We start from the raw sequence: 17,576 nt of genomic DNA, 5'->3' as shown, positions 1-17,576 counted from the left end.
AGGTTTTATAAAACATTAATTCAATTCAAGATCTCTAATTAAAAAATCAATTTCCTATTATACAATTTTGAAGCTGTAACATTTTTAAAAGGACATAACACCAAGTTGATCAAAGTGTCACTAACACAGTTTCACTTTCTGATTTTTTTTTTAGTCCTCACACAGAAGAAGAGGGGTGAGGTAATAGTAATTCTTGATGGTTACCCACAGTGATATGAGATAATAAAATGTCACCTATCAATCATGAGGTATAAAATACAGGTGGTTGAAGATTTCATATAATATAATAATCACTGTATCTTAACTCTTATTACTCCCCAATCTTTATACATTGTGTCATTTTACAAATCTTCTGTCATCTTCAAATCTTGGCAGTAATCACCTGCACTGTTACATGCATAATTTACACTGACTGGTTGACTACCTGATTATTTGACTGGTCAAACCATACTGGTCATAATAACCGGGTAGACACTCAGCCATTGTACTGACCATTAGTAATGTCCACTATTGATAATACAAATAGTATTAGTAATGGAGATTGTTTGGATTATAGATGAGAAGTAAGGAGATAGGAATGGTGACCAGATCACTATCAGTCTGACACATCAATATCAGCCAGATATAATCCATTACTAATCATTTCACAATATTCTCACAGAATACACCTTGTTATTCTTCCCACAGTCTTACAAACCTCTGATTACCAGTCAACTTTCACCTGCTGGACTAATTCAATAACTTACATAAATATTGTAGTATTGTTGGTACTTTTACTAATCAGTCATACATCAGTGTCATACAGTTAGACATCCTTTCATCTTCCAGTTTGGTCAGGCCAGGGGGTAACATTTTAATATTTTCTAAAGATAGTCAAAGACATTACAGAAATCTGAATTCTGATCTTCAGCAAGTAACTATCAGAACTAAAAAACCTGGTAAATTGTAGCAGTAGTACACTTTCCAGCCTGATATGCAAAAAATTAATTAAGGAGAATGGATTATCCTTGAATATATATATGGATCAGGCAGAATTGCATGAAAAAATCAATTATGTCCTAAGCTTTCTATTTCTCAATATAAAATTTACAACAAAGTGGAGTGCAATATGTTAGAATTTCATAGACTTAATATTAAATAGTCTTGTGTATGCTGTTAAAACAAATATACTATAAAGTATACATATGTCATATTAAGTAACATAAGAAATTGATTGAATTCCAGATGTGTTTGAGAGTAGAGATCATGTTATACTATTAAAATATTCCTGTTTTTTTACCCCGATGAACCTGTCCTTGACATTTTCTATATACTGCTATTAACCCCATTGTGCATAACCCTATCTACTCCAACTATTGACATAACAAGTGAAATGTATACCTCTCTAAAAATCAACTACAAACTTCACTTTCTTACTGAGATATCACAGGTTTCTTTTAACATAAACACAACATTTACTGTCTTCAATAATTTATCATTTTCAAACCATACACCACAGAATTATTTCTAAAATATCATCTTGTCAATGAAGTAAGAGCGACAAGTTAGACATTGTGCTGTTTTTATCTCTTCTTCGCTTTATTGTGATCTTTTTTACAGAAGTTACCCAACGGCTTGAAGAATTTGAATCCCCTTACCAAGATAAATTTCAAATCAAAGCAAAAGCCTTCCATAAATTCCTTTAAAACTTATACACATTTAAAACAATTAAAAAGTATGAGAAGACTATTTGTCCAAGTAAATATATTCTCAACCATTATCTTATTTCAGACTGCTAGAACTGTACTAGTTACACATAAAATCTATTCCAAATCTGGTGTAACTCAACAAATAGGTATAAATGACATAACACGATGGTCAGTCAGGGTCAGACTGTGTCCTAAACTGACCTATTAAAGGTAATATTAAGTCTAATTACATAATACTGTGAAAGATTACATCTTATTGGTATATATTACATGTAATTACCACTATCAGACTATTTTAGTCAAATTACTTAATACCTCCTTTACTAAGGTTATACTAATATTTGCCTTAGGTAAGAGTTGACCATTCAGACATAATACCTTAACACCTTACAACATAATAGTTTAACACCTTACTTAACACAGTAACACACTCAGAACATCAAGCTTGACATACATTCTATTACTGCTGCCTCAATTGTGGATGGTACAGAACCATATTTTTTAAGCACCATAGAATGCATTACACATACATATTTTAATAAATATATATGGATACCCAGTATGTGAACAAAGTATAGAAGCTGCCTTGTCTAGCAAATTAAAGTCAAACAAATAGCCCAGGTCAGCTTTATGTCATAGAAAAGGATGCTTTTTTTGGACAATTGTTTTAAAAGGCTTTAAGGTAGCATTAACACATCTCTGACAATGATAGGACATTTTAAAGTTTTTTTGGCAGGTGGAAAAAATGTTCAATCACATTTGTATTATATAATGACAAATTCTAAAGCAAATTTTTGGATTGCTTCCTACCAGTAGTTCATTTTCAGTATAAATCCCACAAGCTGGGTCTTATGGTAAACCAATAGGTGTAAATCACTGCTGTAGATGTTGATGGAAGATCTGATAAGTATTTTTCTATCATCATTTATTACAGAGTTATTGTATATATACCAGATAGACTAAACAAACTTATCATAATACCCCCAATCATCAAATATCAACATCACATTTAGTCAGAGCAGATTGAGAACAGGTTGAATATTCCAGTCAGCAGTACTCTACAGAATGCCAATGTTCCATGAGAAGATTGTTACTGCAGAGTTTACATCAGACTGTACTTGTTTTTAATGGGAGACCCCACTTGGGGGATGATCTATAGCTATGCCTAAATCAAGAAGTGGTTTGGCAAGTTATGCTGTGTTCAACACATGTGTTTATGGCTTTCTCCCAAGTTTCCAATATTTCCAAATAAGAATTTCCTACCACTTTTCAAACATACAAAAAAATGTAAATCCAAGCTAATTTTCTTGATCAAATCATGATAATTCCAAGGTCATACAGAGAGAAAATTAGCATGTGTCAATGAAAGAAAACCATATTTTAAGTAGCAAACTATTAGTGGATAAAAGCAAACACTTACATCACAATCTCACTTATTCAATTTGTATATCTAACTATATTTGCTGAAATGTTTCCTAATTTGCACTAATGGACTCAGTGTTGACTTTTTCAAATTGTTCCAAGTTTCCATTGCCAGAAGATATTTTTCTGCCAATTAATTTCAATAAAGGAACTAGGAGGGAAATTGAATTTTTTGAAAATGTAAACGGTGAAATGAATGAGCTGTGAATTAGCTGAACTGATTTGCTTCGATCTGTGTGATATTGTTCGATTACAATTGAAATGATATCCTGAGGGCTTCAATAAATCATGGACTTGTTAACCTCAAAATCCACTTACAATATTTGTTCCATATAAAGGTGTTATAATGAGAGAGATAGCATTGCAGTTTATTGACGCAGATCGCTTCTAAAACACACCAGGTCAATACGGACACTAATTGATCAACAAACAAATAGTGTTTAGAAAAATCAGGAAATCAGTTATGTTGATTTTACGTGAACTACCTAGCAATAATCACCTCATTTCAGTTCCATTCTTCACTCAAAAAAGACCAAAGAGTAAATTGTGTTGAAATGAACAAGAAGAAAATGACTGCTTTCAATAGCTAGTTAATTTTATTGGTTATTTCACAGCCCTTAGCCATTTACACTACTTAACAAAAACAATAGCAGAGAATAGAGCCAGTTTGAATCGCTAGTAGTTCAATAAGTTATAAAGGTAGACTGATTTTTACTCTAATCAATACATCAGTAATCACCTTTTGATATCAGCTTTAACTCTTTGGTCAGCCGAGCAACTAGAGGTTCAGTGATTTAGTATTTGTTTCTATCCACAGATAATCACATCATCAATACATCAGAATTAGCAGGCAATTAAAGATACAAGTTGTTTCGTGTCAGGAACAAGTGAGGTTTAGAGAACTGAAAGCATTAATTGATCACACATTTCCACCCTTCAATACTATAGAGTAGTAAAAAACATAGAAAATAATGAGTACACTGAAATAATTCTACAACAAAGATGACTACTTAACAGCCTTTCAAAACTTGACTTGATCAATAAAAACTTCAGCATCAAAAGTCTTTGAATGTTTAGGATTTAGGCAGGTTGAAACAAGAATGATGCATTCCACGGCATTAGATCAAAATGGTGGACAAACAGTGCAAACTCATATTTTAGATTTTTAACTGCTTAAGCATCTTAAGCATGAAATATCTGTAGTTTACTGGGCTTTGGATATTGTCTGACCTTTGCCACTGACACGGACAACTTTTGCAAAAATTCAGAATTCAAGAACCTATCTTGCCAAATACACTTTTAGAAGCAGTCCAGAAAATTCCAATATCTTTAGGTAGATGGTCACTTCTAAAGTAGCCAATATAAGATCATAAGAAGAGTGACATAACCTTTTGCAAAGGCAACTTTACTTACATCTGTAAGTGTAGCTGCCCATGAAAAGGGGTGTATTTGTGCTCTAGAAACTCAGACTTAAGCAGATTATATTTTGAGTGTTTAATACATATTAGTATCTATATAACAATAAATTGCATTGGTGTTGATACTAAAAGCAAATGGGTCTATTCAATTCAGATACTTGGTTAATGAATATTCAATATTTTATAGCAGCTGACAATTAAGTTCACCAAAGTAAAATTCTAATTATCAGAATATTGAATTCTCTGCCCTGAATTTATTAGCTAAAACTAAAATCTTATACAATCCTTTGAGCTAAAACAAATATATTTATTCTATCAAATATAATGGGACCTCAATTATCAAAATTGACAACAAATGAAAAGCAGGCAAAAACTATCATTAATAGCCTATGACATGTAGTCAATATTAAAATCAGCTAAATAATTCCCCAAACTGAAGGCATTTACATACCAGTGACTTTAGCCAATATCAGCCTCACGTTGGACACTAGGATTGGTTTTCAACAGAAAAAAACCTTTTAAAATACAGAAGAAATTACAAATTGTGCTTTTTATAGGTAGTGAAAAATTAAAGGAAAGTCAAACATTGTCAAAAATCATTTGAAGGAATAACAGGAATGTATATAAAGGAGGAATGCTTGCCAGGAATTATGACCAAGTCCTGTCTCCCAATGGCCAATCAATTTATATAAATATTTAGAAATGAATTTTGGTTTTAACATTAAACTGTTTCAAAAAATTTTCACTGTAACATTTAGTTTTATCTCTAAATAGGTGCATACTCCAACTTTAAAGAAATTTGACTGAACAGAAAATCGCACTATGTATCCATGTTAAATACATAAGATATTATTTATACAGACTAAATCTTAAGTGATTTGGATTTATTTTTTAAGCATTTTCAATACAAAAACCAAAAGAAAAGTTCAGTAAATGTGCTTTTAAAACCATGAACTAAACTAGAGAGTACCTATCAGTTTACTGTTTACACTTACACAAGAAAAAGTCATATTGACATATTTTGACCTAAAACACTGTAAAAATATAAAAGGTATTTGGTATAAGAAGGAGAAGAGAACAAGTGTTTTCTATAAAAGTTAACACCTAGTCTATTAGCCATTCTATCCTAAGGGGAAATACAGTCAACATTATCTAAAATCAATTCCACAAGCCGGCTGCCCACTTCACTAGAACAAAAACTTCCCTTTTAACGCTATTGAAACCTCATTTTTTCTCTCAAATTACCAAAGGCCATGCCAATATACTCAACTCACTGACTCCTTGTTAAAGGTAGCTATTATCAGGTGAAAATAAACTATAATTAGGAGCAGGTAGAACTTGGTAAACATTAGAAATAAAGGTTTAATCATTCTACCATTGATTAGGTCTATAAAGCAACTGAAGACAACCTTCGGTTTATGTAATCTCTTGTCAATCCTCAATACAGTCAGCTATTGGTTTTCTTTTGTCTCTCACATCAACTCAGAATAAACTCTTATCATACAATATTTTTTGTCTAAGAATTGCCCAAGGCTTGCTTTTACTTCATTTTCACTTCATTTTATATTTTACATTATAGATTACAATCCTTTTAGTGTTAAACCTCAAGAAATGGAGAAATACACTTCATAATTATACAATGCTACATGAAAATATAATAAATTTTATAAGAATTTAGATTAAATCAATTGATGGATATTGAATGCCTCTTGTACACTTGTAGCAAATGACTGAGAACTATGAAAGAACTGAAGAAATTTCAGCATTTTCATCCATTCAAAAAGAATCTATTTAAAGCAAAAGATATAGAATTCGAATTATTTGAATTATTTTATGAAAATGTTTTCTATACTGTTCTGCAATTGCTTAACAATTTCATTAATTAATTTTATTAAAGTAATGTGGATTAAGTCTTTTCTTTTGTTCATTTTTAGACAAATTTGCAGAAAATGGACAGATTATTTCAATAACCCATCTGCAAAAGCACTATTCCAATCATAACCACAGAAGGCGAATCTACAGAACTGTGTTTTCAGTTAACTCGCTGCCTCGTTAAAAGCATTTAATACTGACAGTTCTACTCATACAACCCATAACTATATTGATCAGTTTGAATAGCTTTCTTGTTTACAGTACAAGGGAAGTAACTCAATCTTTATGGTATTACACTATTTTTTTTTTTTTTTTTTTTTTACAGTATTAGTGATATTGTGTTTTAAGAGTTAGAAGGGACACAGAATTTTGTATCAACATATGTCATTCATATAGAATTTATAATTTGCAGATTTACTGAATAAGTTTTTTCAATAATTGCTTTAACAGCAAGTTGCCAAAACTGATTGCATTTAATAGTAGTGTAGAGACTAAAGAGTGTAAATGCATCAAAACTACTTTGCACATTCATAAAAAAAAAAATGATAATGCAATGAGCAGATGGAAGTTTGCTACTTTCAACATAAAAGCTGGTTTATTATAATCTAAAGAGAAGACATATTTCCAGATTTGAACATTCTCAATTTAAAGAAACCTTTGTATTCATTCTCCAGGAATGATTAGCTTACATTTGCTGGTAATGTAGTAATGGGAGCTATATGGTATTCATATTTAATCTTTGAATCTAATTATACAAGATTTTTTTTAATTTTTCCTAATCCTCGTTGAAAAGTCAGTATGAAGCTAAAAAGCTGTTGGATATCCTACCTGTAATAGCTAAATTATGATTAGCACCAGATGAAATAGATTTAACATTGTCTTGAAGATCTAACAATCTAGGTACCACAGCTTCTAAATTATCACCAGTTCCCAGCTGTCCATTTGTATTAGAACTGAAAATTTAAATAGGAAGTGAGTTATTCGAAAATCCATGTTTCAAGTACCATATTTTTTATTACAGATTGATTTTGACTGGAATCTCAACAAGAGCTTAATAATTTCAACATGAAATAACAGCCCAATTACAGGCTAGGGCTGGGCAATATTGGTTCAAGTGGATATCACAATATTAAGCATTAATGAATCGCCATATGGGTATGTATCGCAATACTTATTAAGTATAGATTTTACTTGTTAAAAATTTGAAGATATATCATGGTAACTACCATATATGGCAACATTTCTGTACTTTCTTATCAGGCAATAATACTAAGATATAAATTCCTATGCCTGTATATATTGTAATATATATCAGAAATGAGCATACTACTTATATATTGTCCATGATGTACATAGTATTGAATGAACTCACCCTAAAACTGTAACTGATCCATTGTCCAGCAGAAATAACGAATGTTTATCACCACAAGATACTTGTTTCACTGTTTGATGAGACATAAACATCATTAGATGAGGATAGAGCTAAATAATAAAAAGATTTTTTAGAATTAAATAACATATTTATCACATTGAAATCGTTATATACCTGGAAATACTAGCAATAGAAGAAGCATGCATGAAAGTTCAGCTTTAAATGAATCATTATTTTCCAAAGATTGAATTATTTTACCTGATTTTCTTTGTATCTTTCATCCTCAAAATCATATCCAAGTTGGGCAAAGAAATTGTTTCCAAAACTATAAACACGGCCAGAATCACACCAAATCATGGTGTGTCTGTAACCACAGCTCAGTCCTGCTATAGGATCATCTATCTGGAAAAATAGTCAGTCATAATCATACATTATGCGTAAACAAGTTCAGTTTTTCTGTAGGAATTTAAGTTTGAAAATAAATAGGCTTTTGCTCACATTTATCAGCTTTTTTATTTTCAAACTATTACAGCAGTTGCTATGGCACAAAAAATGTTTGTAATTCTAATGCAACAACCAAGTTAAATTCAGAGGCAATTCAACTTCAACTCCAAAATTAGCTATGAATTTAACAATCTTTACTTCGTTATGGTTATTCTGTAGCAATCTACCTACCTGTAAATGAACCTGAACTGGTCTAAAAGATGACTGGGTACTACCAATACCAAGTCTGGAATAAAATAAAGGTAGCATTAACAACTATATATTGCACAAAAACAAATTGCCAGTATATAATACATGTTATCATATAAAGCATATTTTACATTACATATCATATTGCATGGAATTACAAGTCAGCAAGTCGGCACAGTGACAGTAGCATCAGAAATTTTTGTCAAACCTAAACCGTTATCAGTCTATAGAAAAAGGTTTAAATTAGATATACAATAGAAATGATTGAAACTGAAATCTATTTCAACCTTAACCAAAACATGCTCCTCTTTCAATTAATCAAACAGTAATCAAAATTATCATAATTGAATTTTATATGAACTTCTACACTCTGCCTACTAAATCAGAACCACAATGGTAGACTTGTGAAAGATATCAAGTCAAAGTTATTTGTTATTGGGTAGAAAGGGTGCCCAGAGGACAGCTTCCAATGTTGTTTGTCTCTCATTTTGTCAATCTTCACCAGAAGTAACTATATTTCAAATGCAGCCAAGTGGAAATAGAATGATGAGAAAGGGAGTAGAAAATAGTTTATGAGCCTATCTAGAGACCTAGGGGAATCAAATTAACCATCAAGTCATATGAAAACTGCATTGGGTTAATTAAGAATGATCTCTGTACTAGAATCAAACCTCACATGTCAAATTACCCAGCCCTTACAGACCATTTCACAGCATCAACCACATGGCCTTTTATATTTTTTCTCTTCTACACTTGCTGTATTTTTATTAGATTACCAATCTCTCTTGCTACTTCCATCACAATTTTATGGGTTAACAACATCAAAATATTGAAATTGCACTCAATAGAAATAATTTTTCATTTCATAAAAAAGTTTTTAACGAGAGCCAGAATGCCAATGCTAATTAAGTTAGATATTTGGAAATATTAGTCATGGCTATAACAGCTCCTGGTGAGATATTGGATAAGCCTTGAATATGAACACATGAAAAGGAAAATATCTTCATTGAAGTTATAGTATTCAAAAACATTTACTTGACTTCAGAGATTGTGACATGCCAAATATCAATACAATGCCAAGATGAATTGATAATAGGACTGGCTAACAAATAGGCGTAGGACAATAACCACATTTTCCTATTAGAACTGAGACAATTTTGGACCAAATTCTTTCCTTTCATGAATCGTTTCAAATGCAAGAAGTATGAGATTTTAAAAAATAAATTGATCTTTAATTTCAGTTGGCTTATCAGATGAGCTATCTTTACACCATATCACAGATAATTCATCATACAAAAAAAGCCAAGACAAAACCCAATTTGGTCAGAGATGTAATTATGATACTCAGCTGTTCACAAAGACTGATTTGAACTTCTCATTTCATCCACTAAGTCATATCAAATACATTTTTTCTCATTTATGCAATCTGAACTCTCTTGTAATAAAGATACAAAAGCTGAAGATGTCAGAAGTTGACTATATTTGAGAGATAAAGATGAAGCAATCATTGCTGTAATTGGACCTTTAATCTCTATTCATGTTCAACAAATTCTTCTTGAATAGAAAACAGAGAAGAGGGTGGCCTGCTCAGCAACTTTAGGGTTAAAGATCATCAGAGTAATCAAAGTGAACATGGTCGGTTAATTATTGTTCCAACATTGCCAGCTATCTCATATAGACATCTTCTTATTACACTGTTAACCCATGCCAGAAAAACCATAAGAAGTCTGATTGTGGTATGTCGAGGTTGTAACCTTTGCCAGAAAGATTAGTGAGCTTTGATCAAGAATTGACACAAATGATCTATTTCAGTTGCCAGTAATAAAAGTAGTGTTATGTTTTGAATTGACTATTGATTTTCTACAGTTCTCATCTGAATTTGACCTTCTATTGTTTCCGTTTATTTACAGACCTTGGAAAGATTACTGTTTAGATATCAATGTATGTATTCTTACAATCTTTATTCCCCATATTTTCTTGGAGCATATTATCTTTATCTTTGTAACATTGCATTCAAATCAAAACTGAAACCAAATGTTATCAAGAAGCCTCATATTGCATGATGGTAGAGAGCTGCCTACTCTCTTGGAGCACCATAGGACAGACTGTAGCTAAAGCTGTTAGAGTATTTGACTTCTGACATCCAGCTAAGGTACATAAAAAAAATAGTTATCTGGGTCTAATCTCCATCAGCATGTAAAAGTCTGATAACCTTGGAAACATCCTTTTTTAAACTTGTTAACTTTTAATGTTCTTTATGTTTGCCATGCATAGCTTGTTTCAACATAATCAAAAGAAATTTGAACCCTATCAAGTAATTTGGTGTAAAGTTTGGTGTTAATGTGGCTTACCCTATCCTACCAACTGTTTATATATTAATCTCAACTTTTTACTGTCATCTTTAGCCCACATAATCATCAGGGATTTACCCTTTAGTTTTTTCTTTAACATTATGTGTGAAAGGGTCTTTGTTCCTGCTCACTGCTAATTTTCTTTGAAACGCTTGAATGATCCACTCCTTTCCACTTGCATTCTTTTTTCATCAAACGGTATTAATGAATTAAATAAATGTCACTCAAGAAGTTAGTCAACAATTCTTGTGGTTTCTCTGGCACTGTTCTCTTGTCAATTTTCTTCAAACAATCAGCTTGCTTTTCGTGGTTAATTTGCTCGTTTTTGGAAACATTGTGTTAAATGCAATAATTAAATATGCCATTTTGGGAGAAAATCAAACAGTATTTATCTCTTTTTATCTTCACACTAGGCACGGTGCTAATAATGGAATCAGTCAAGTTTATACATCATATGGTATTATTTGTCTGGCTTGGTAGAAAAGAAAATTTGAAATCCTTTCGTTTCTCTGAACTGCTGTAGAATTAATTAAACAGAAAAACCCTCATCATAATTAGTCATTACATAAAATATCATAAAACCTAATCAAGGGAATAATTAATTTTTTTTTTCATTAGATTTTTTTCTAAATGTTAGTTCTGATGACAAGAAGAAAAGATACATAAAACCAAAGGGACAAAGAAATGACAAATTCAAGGAGTACCATGCCATTACTTCCTTTATCTCTGACCAAAGATACAACCAACTGAAGTGGCCCTCGAACCATAGTGATCACCAGTTGCATATGTTTGTGAATAAGAGTAAGTTTCAAAGTTGCATTTAGTACTCACGACCACATTCAATATTCGCAGCTATAAGCAACTGGTGTAAGTGCATGTAAAGAATTTCTTCAGTTCTTTAATCATCCAATTAAAACACATTAACAACTTGGATGTTTACTTTAAATTGAATGACATTCGCCAAATGCAACGGCTTGCAGGTGGTCAGACTAGTTCTAAATTTTTCTTACAAATAAAACAATACATTTTTGGTCCACAATCAATTCAACATTTTTTTTAATTAGCCTGATCGTAAAGAGATTCAGGGAAACTTTGTTTTTATATAAAAGATAATATATACTTACTGCCCACTACTGTTATTACCCCAACTGTAGATTTTATCGTCATCTGAAAATATATAGTACATTTTTAAATATCAAATTGAATGGATATCTTGTAAGCAATCAAGTGTCGAATTTGACCAATTTCCATTAAAGATCTGAAGGCAGTACAACTTTTTTCGAGCAAAGTAAAATTGTGAAATAAAGTCTAAAGTATTGTTTTGGATTTTTTTTTAGTAGTGTCACTAATTTGGTTCTTAACAGGGAAGATTTAGAAAGTTCAATTTGTGCCCTAACAGTTATTATCCAAACTTAGAATGGCTATTCATCCCATTTGATATATTGAGTACTATTTTAACAGTAAAAGTATTTTATTACTGGAATTCTCGGTCAATGTAGATTACATACAGATTCTTTGTATCTTATGAGTTTTTGATAACGATTGTATAGGAAGTTTCTTGCAGTTAATATCAAAATTTGGGGTTGGCTATACACCCAATTAAATACATCAGCCTCAGAGCCTATGATTCCAACCCACCCTCCACTGGCTATCATTGATAATCTATATGAGAGAGACTGATAAACAGATCTAACTTCAGATGATTTTATACAGAAAGATATGAGTGATGTGTTATTTCATATTTCATCTTCCACTTTCTTTAACCCTCCAACTATCAAAGATTCCAAATCTAATATTCACATTTTTTGCCTTTTGGTTCAGCAGATATTTACAAGAGTATTAGACATCTTCAATAATGTAATTCATCACATCCAAGTTGTTAGTACAAAGATATTGAAGAATAAGCCAGCCATGAAAATTCATTATCAGATCTCCTTCTCTCTTGACATAGACGTTCAATGTCGAGAAAATTAAAGACCTTCGTTTGTGGAGGGATTATTGGAAAAATCTTCTATGAAATATCAGGGCAGTCAGTCATAAAAGCCAGGCCATAACTGCCAGAAGGGTGGTGCCCTCATATTCCGAGGTCATAACCAATATTGCTCATTCTGTCAGTACTCAATAGATTTGTGAACATAATATTCCTCGTAGCATATCTCGGCAATAAATCCTTGGTCGTTTGAGGTGATGGGGAATTAAGGAAAGGCAGTCAACTTTAACCCTTCATCTAATTGCTATTCTGACTTGCCTTCGATTGACATAACTTGTGAAATTGAAGATCATAGCCTCTCGTGTTTTCATTATCTAAACCTATCAATATGACAATCTTCAACAGTGAAGGGCAATATAGTCATACACAACGATTCACATCAAATTCTCACAAATCTTGTATCAGACATGAAAATGTTTTTATGGTAATCTAACCAATTTCTTCTCTACCCAATCTCTAGCTTTTCTATTCATTGACATAGTGACAAGTTTTGGCCATAAAACGCGAACTCATTGTGAATGTTGAATACACCCTCATCTATTTTATATCCTACAACCAGATTGGTGTACATGAAGACATTTCAGTGTTTGTATCATAAAAGACAAGTTCCTTACGAGGTTCAATTCATTTCATTTTTCTTAAACAACCAGCATGGGTAATGAAATTGATCTTGGTGTAAACTTAACCATCTTATTCAGTCCTCATTTCAAAGGTTGGTTTTACTAGTATTGATATCCACTATAAATAATCAAAAAATTCTTTGAATCAAAATAACTAATATTTTCTACATATACCACTGATTTTCAGTCGAACAAACATCGACAAATTTACACTTTGGGACAATTGAAAAATCAAGCATGATCAAAGAAATTGAGCTTGAAATAAAAGCCTTAACAAATTGGCATGAAAGTTGATATGAAGAAACCAAGAAAGAATACATGTACTATATTCAAGAGACCTTTGTGCCATTTTACCCTCCTTATCTTTCATGATAATCTAATAAAAACAATTGTAGCTACAGTTCTGAAAGATGAAAATGAGGAGAAAAGAGAGAATGTAAATTGAGTTATATTCATACATTGAACACAGCTCCTACCATAACTCACTTAGCATAGAAATGAAGAGATATGAAACTTGACATTAGATTAGTTGACGCAGTTCACCATGGCAAGACTTAATCAGACCCAGGTTGCCTGACTCCAATTTTCAGTCATAAGTTCATAACCAAGCTTGGCCTCCTTTTATTATCAATATTATATCAAACCATTCAACAGCGTTCTCAGCCAGAGTTCAATTTTCTCTCACAAAACATCATCATTGATTTCCTTAGAAGAAAAAAATTCCATTTATGATGGAAAGAGAACTTGGTTTGACTGGTCCATACAGATGTAAATAAAGTTAGCATGAAGGTTAGAATTACCCATCCAAAATAATGATTGATGTATTAAAAGGTTGTGATGATATTCAATACAAATTGACTAGCAATATGATCAACCGAGATGAGATTAAACGAGGAAGACGGTGGTGATATTGAAAAGGCAGCGGTTTTACATTTTCTTCTCTTTAGTGGCAAGATGAAGAGATGAAATCAGAGTGATTACCCCTACCCTGGCAGTCAGCAATTAATCATTTCAACATGGTAATTATGAAAGCTCATAAACCACAGATACAAATGATCTAATGAACAAAGACTGGTAGCCTAGGGCAGCTACGGAACAGCTCAGGTTGGTGGCCTATGATTTATACTAACAAAACCTCTAGCCTTGTGTCACATTACCATCATACCTCTTATATTTTATCATTGGACAATAATACACGGTTCACATGATAATGTACAGCAGAGCCAATGACTACAGATTAATGATAACATTATAATGATGTGGGTATTAAGGCTGTAAATATTGACAACAATTCCTTTTATTACGAGGAGACTTAAACTTCAAATTCATGACAAATTGTTACACTCAAACAGACAAATTTGTTTTAAAGAGGAAACCTTAGGATAATAGTTTGCAAGAAATTTTAATGTATGCCCACAAAAAATGCATATCTATATCAATAATACAATCAGTTTTCTTCATTTTTTAAAAATCTTTCACAATAAAACTAATCAGTGTTTCAACCTACATATTCAGGTGAAAATAATTTTCAGTTTATTTTTTTATATGTAATTATATGATTGAAGAATTTATAATATATTAAAACTGCAACTTCAGTAAAATTACTATTGAAGAAAGAAAGTGTTTTATTACAGATTAGAGATCACACAAAGAAAAAATCTCCAACATTCTTGACAAAAAAAAACCTTTAATATTGACTGAGGCTGCCCTCTATACAAACTTAATTTACAACAAAACACCAAAAGACAACATCATGCTATCAATTTCATCTTTTTCACCCCTCAAAATTGACATCAAATAAAAATGAAATTCAGCAAAAACAAGATTGGTTAAGATGACTCAGCCTATTAAACCTTTCATAAATTGCTTTCACAACAGTCAGAATATTGAGGGAACTTTATGTAATTTGGTGCGACTTGAATGACATTTCTATTACAGTTCACATTGATAAATGTAAAAAATTGAATGAATGCAAGTTCAAATCTCCTTTAACAATTTCAACTCTTGCACACTTTTGGTTTTTAAATAGAATCCGAACGCATTCTCTATGACCCTCAAATCACTTCTAAGAAAGTTGTTTGCTTTAGTCTGGATTGTTTGAAAACAAGGCGAGAAAAAAAGGGAATGTGAATAAACAGTTTTATGTAAATGACAGGAACTTAGGGTTTGAAGGAAACAGAATTGACTGACAGCTACATTACTTCTTTCAAGTTATAGGAAATTGGCACACTTGCTGACTTGAAGAACAAAAAATGATAGAATGACAAGGGGGATTGTGGAGAGCCATGATACAGGAAATAAGAGCTGACTGTGTAAGAGAGTTAACAATAAACTATCAGTGTCATACTCTACACATCACTTTACACTGTAAACAATAAATAACACTTGGAATCACAGTGTGGTGGTTACCACAGGCATAATCAAATACAACTTAATTATAAAACTCCCTTCCACTTGCTACATCAACAATTCACTGACCAAATTTACAATATTGAAATACATATATAACTAATAAAGAAAGTATTAAGTAAGTACTCTATCAAATGAATGCTCAGTTGATCAGAGTGGCATCAGGTGTGCCTGAAGGGTGAGCATGTCCTGCCATACTACCTACTAGCACTGCAATAAGTAGCCATCAATAATATTACAGCAAACTTGACTTTTTAATAACAGTTTCATCTAAAACAACATTTAAAGTAATTAAATATATCCAGGCATCACCAGATGTATGAGAAAATTCACTACTGTATTTATAACAGATCTGTGGAGATAGCTTGTGTTCATATCCTTGAAGTCTTATATCAGAAATATAAATTTCCTAATTTCCAAAACTAGCTATCTTACTGTAAATTGGTATATATTGAGATAAGTAAATTGAAAGCAAATAAACTACTTTGTGTAAGCTTATATTGGTTTTAATAATCTACCATAATTAAAAAATACAGTTGTTTAACTTATAACTGTAGGCTAATAATGCTGATACTAACCTGTTACAATGACTGTATGACTAGAACCACAATCCATAAATTTCACTTTCAAACCATCAATAAAATCCAAACTGCTGTCTTCAAATGACACATTTTCTTTCCTACCATGGCCATTTTGTCCAAAATCACTACAACCCCATATCAAGAGCTGGGGTGGTGGTGAACCCTTTTTAGAATGTTCTAAAGTGTCCATATCTTTCATGATATCTATAATTAAAAAAAAAATAGATATCAAAACTTGTGTGTCAATACAAAAACATTTCAAAGCTGATATATCTAAATACATTATTTGGATTTTGACATGCTGTCAAATTTCTTGAAAACAGACCTAGCCTACCTTACCTACATAAAGTGTTTATGAACATAACATGCTGAGTCACAAGAAGAAATAGTGGTCTACTACCTATCATTAACCATAATCCCCCCACACGGGCCAGTCAGCTTTGTTACGCCAATGGTATAATTAGTCATAATCTAAGATTAAAAGCCAAGGTATGAAAACAATTAGACAATATCATGAAATAGTTTAATCTATTGTACAGTATTGATCTAATTAGCCTCGACAATTTACCATTGAAATGCTTAATACAATAAAAAGGTAATCAATTATTTACACAATGTATTAATAATGTATGGTAATTCTGTACTGTATGTACTATATAGCATTTTACCTGACATCCTGAACACTACTAGGCCCATTGCTCAGGAGCACTTAAATGGAAATTTACCTTAATACCTAATATCAAAGTAATACACGTGTTTTTGGATTGCATTTCAGTAATATGAAACAGTGTTTTTGAGACCATTAAGTCTAATTGAATAAAAAATTCTCAAAGCCTCCACCCTCACTACTAGGCCCTAAAGGCAAAAAATCGCTAACACCTAAAAAAAAAAATTGCCTTATTTTCTAAATATTGAGGTATTTCATTTGAATTCAAAGATCATGTTAAAGAGTAGAAACAAAACTTTTCATAAGCATTTTCAACAGTTCATGAACACATTTGGCCATGTGCATGGGGCTTTCTGGGGGGGGAAATCTGCAGTGCCTAGATTCAGATTCAAAACCTGACTATTTAGCCCATTATTGATTGCCAATGGAGGTGATACGATTATTTCATTCTTTCCTTAATAGCCTATTACCTTCTTGATGTTCTGGTCATTTC

The 17,576-nt window shown here is 31.8% G+C and overlaps 1 protein-coding gene across 1 annotated transcript; it reads right to left on the bottom strand.

Annotated features, from left to right (window-relative positions):
* Window positions 1–7,080: 7,080 nt before the first annotated feature.
* On the bottom strand, window positions 7,081–17,091 carry LOTGIDRAFT_165845 (hypothetical protein; the record flags this gene model as incomplete). The annotated part of the gene is made up of 8 exons (XM_009062889.1): window positions 7,081–7,145; window positions 7,229–7,353; window positions 7,773–7,882; window positions 8,031–8,174; window positions 8,448–8,502; window positions 11,941–11,983; window positions 16,414–16,620; window positions 17,085–17,091. The coding sequence occupies 8 exons, from the start codon at window positions 17,089–17,091 to the stop codon at window positions 7,081–7,083; spliced, it is 756 nt and encodes a 251-aa protein (XP_009061137.1).
* Window positions 17,092–17,576: the final 485 nt, after the last annotated feature.

The sequence above is a fragment of the Lottia gigantea genome (genome assembly GCF_000327385.1).
Source record: "Lottia gigantea unplaced genomic scaffold LOTGIsca_54, whole genome shotgun sequence".
Taxonomy (NCBI): Eukaryota; Metazoa; Mollusca; class Gastropoda; family Lottiidae; genus Lottia; species Lottia gigantea.
Note: the sequence above shows the minus strand (reverse complement) of the source record. Positions and strands in the feature narration are given on the sequence as shown.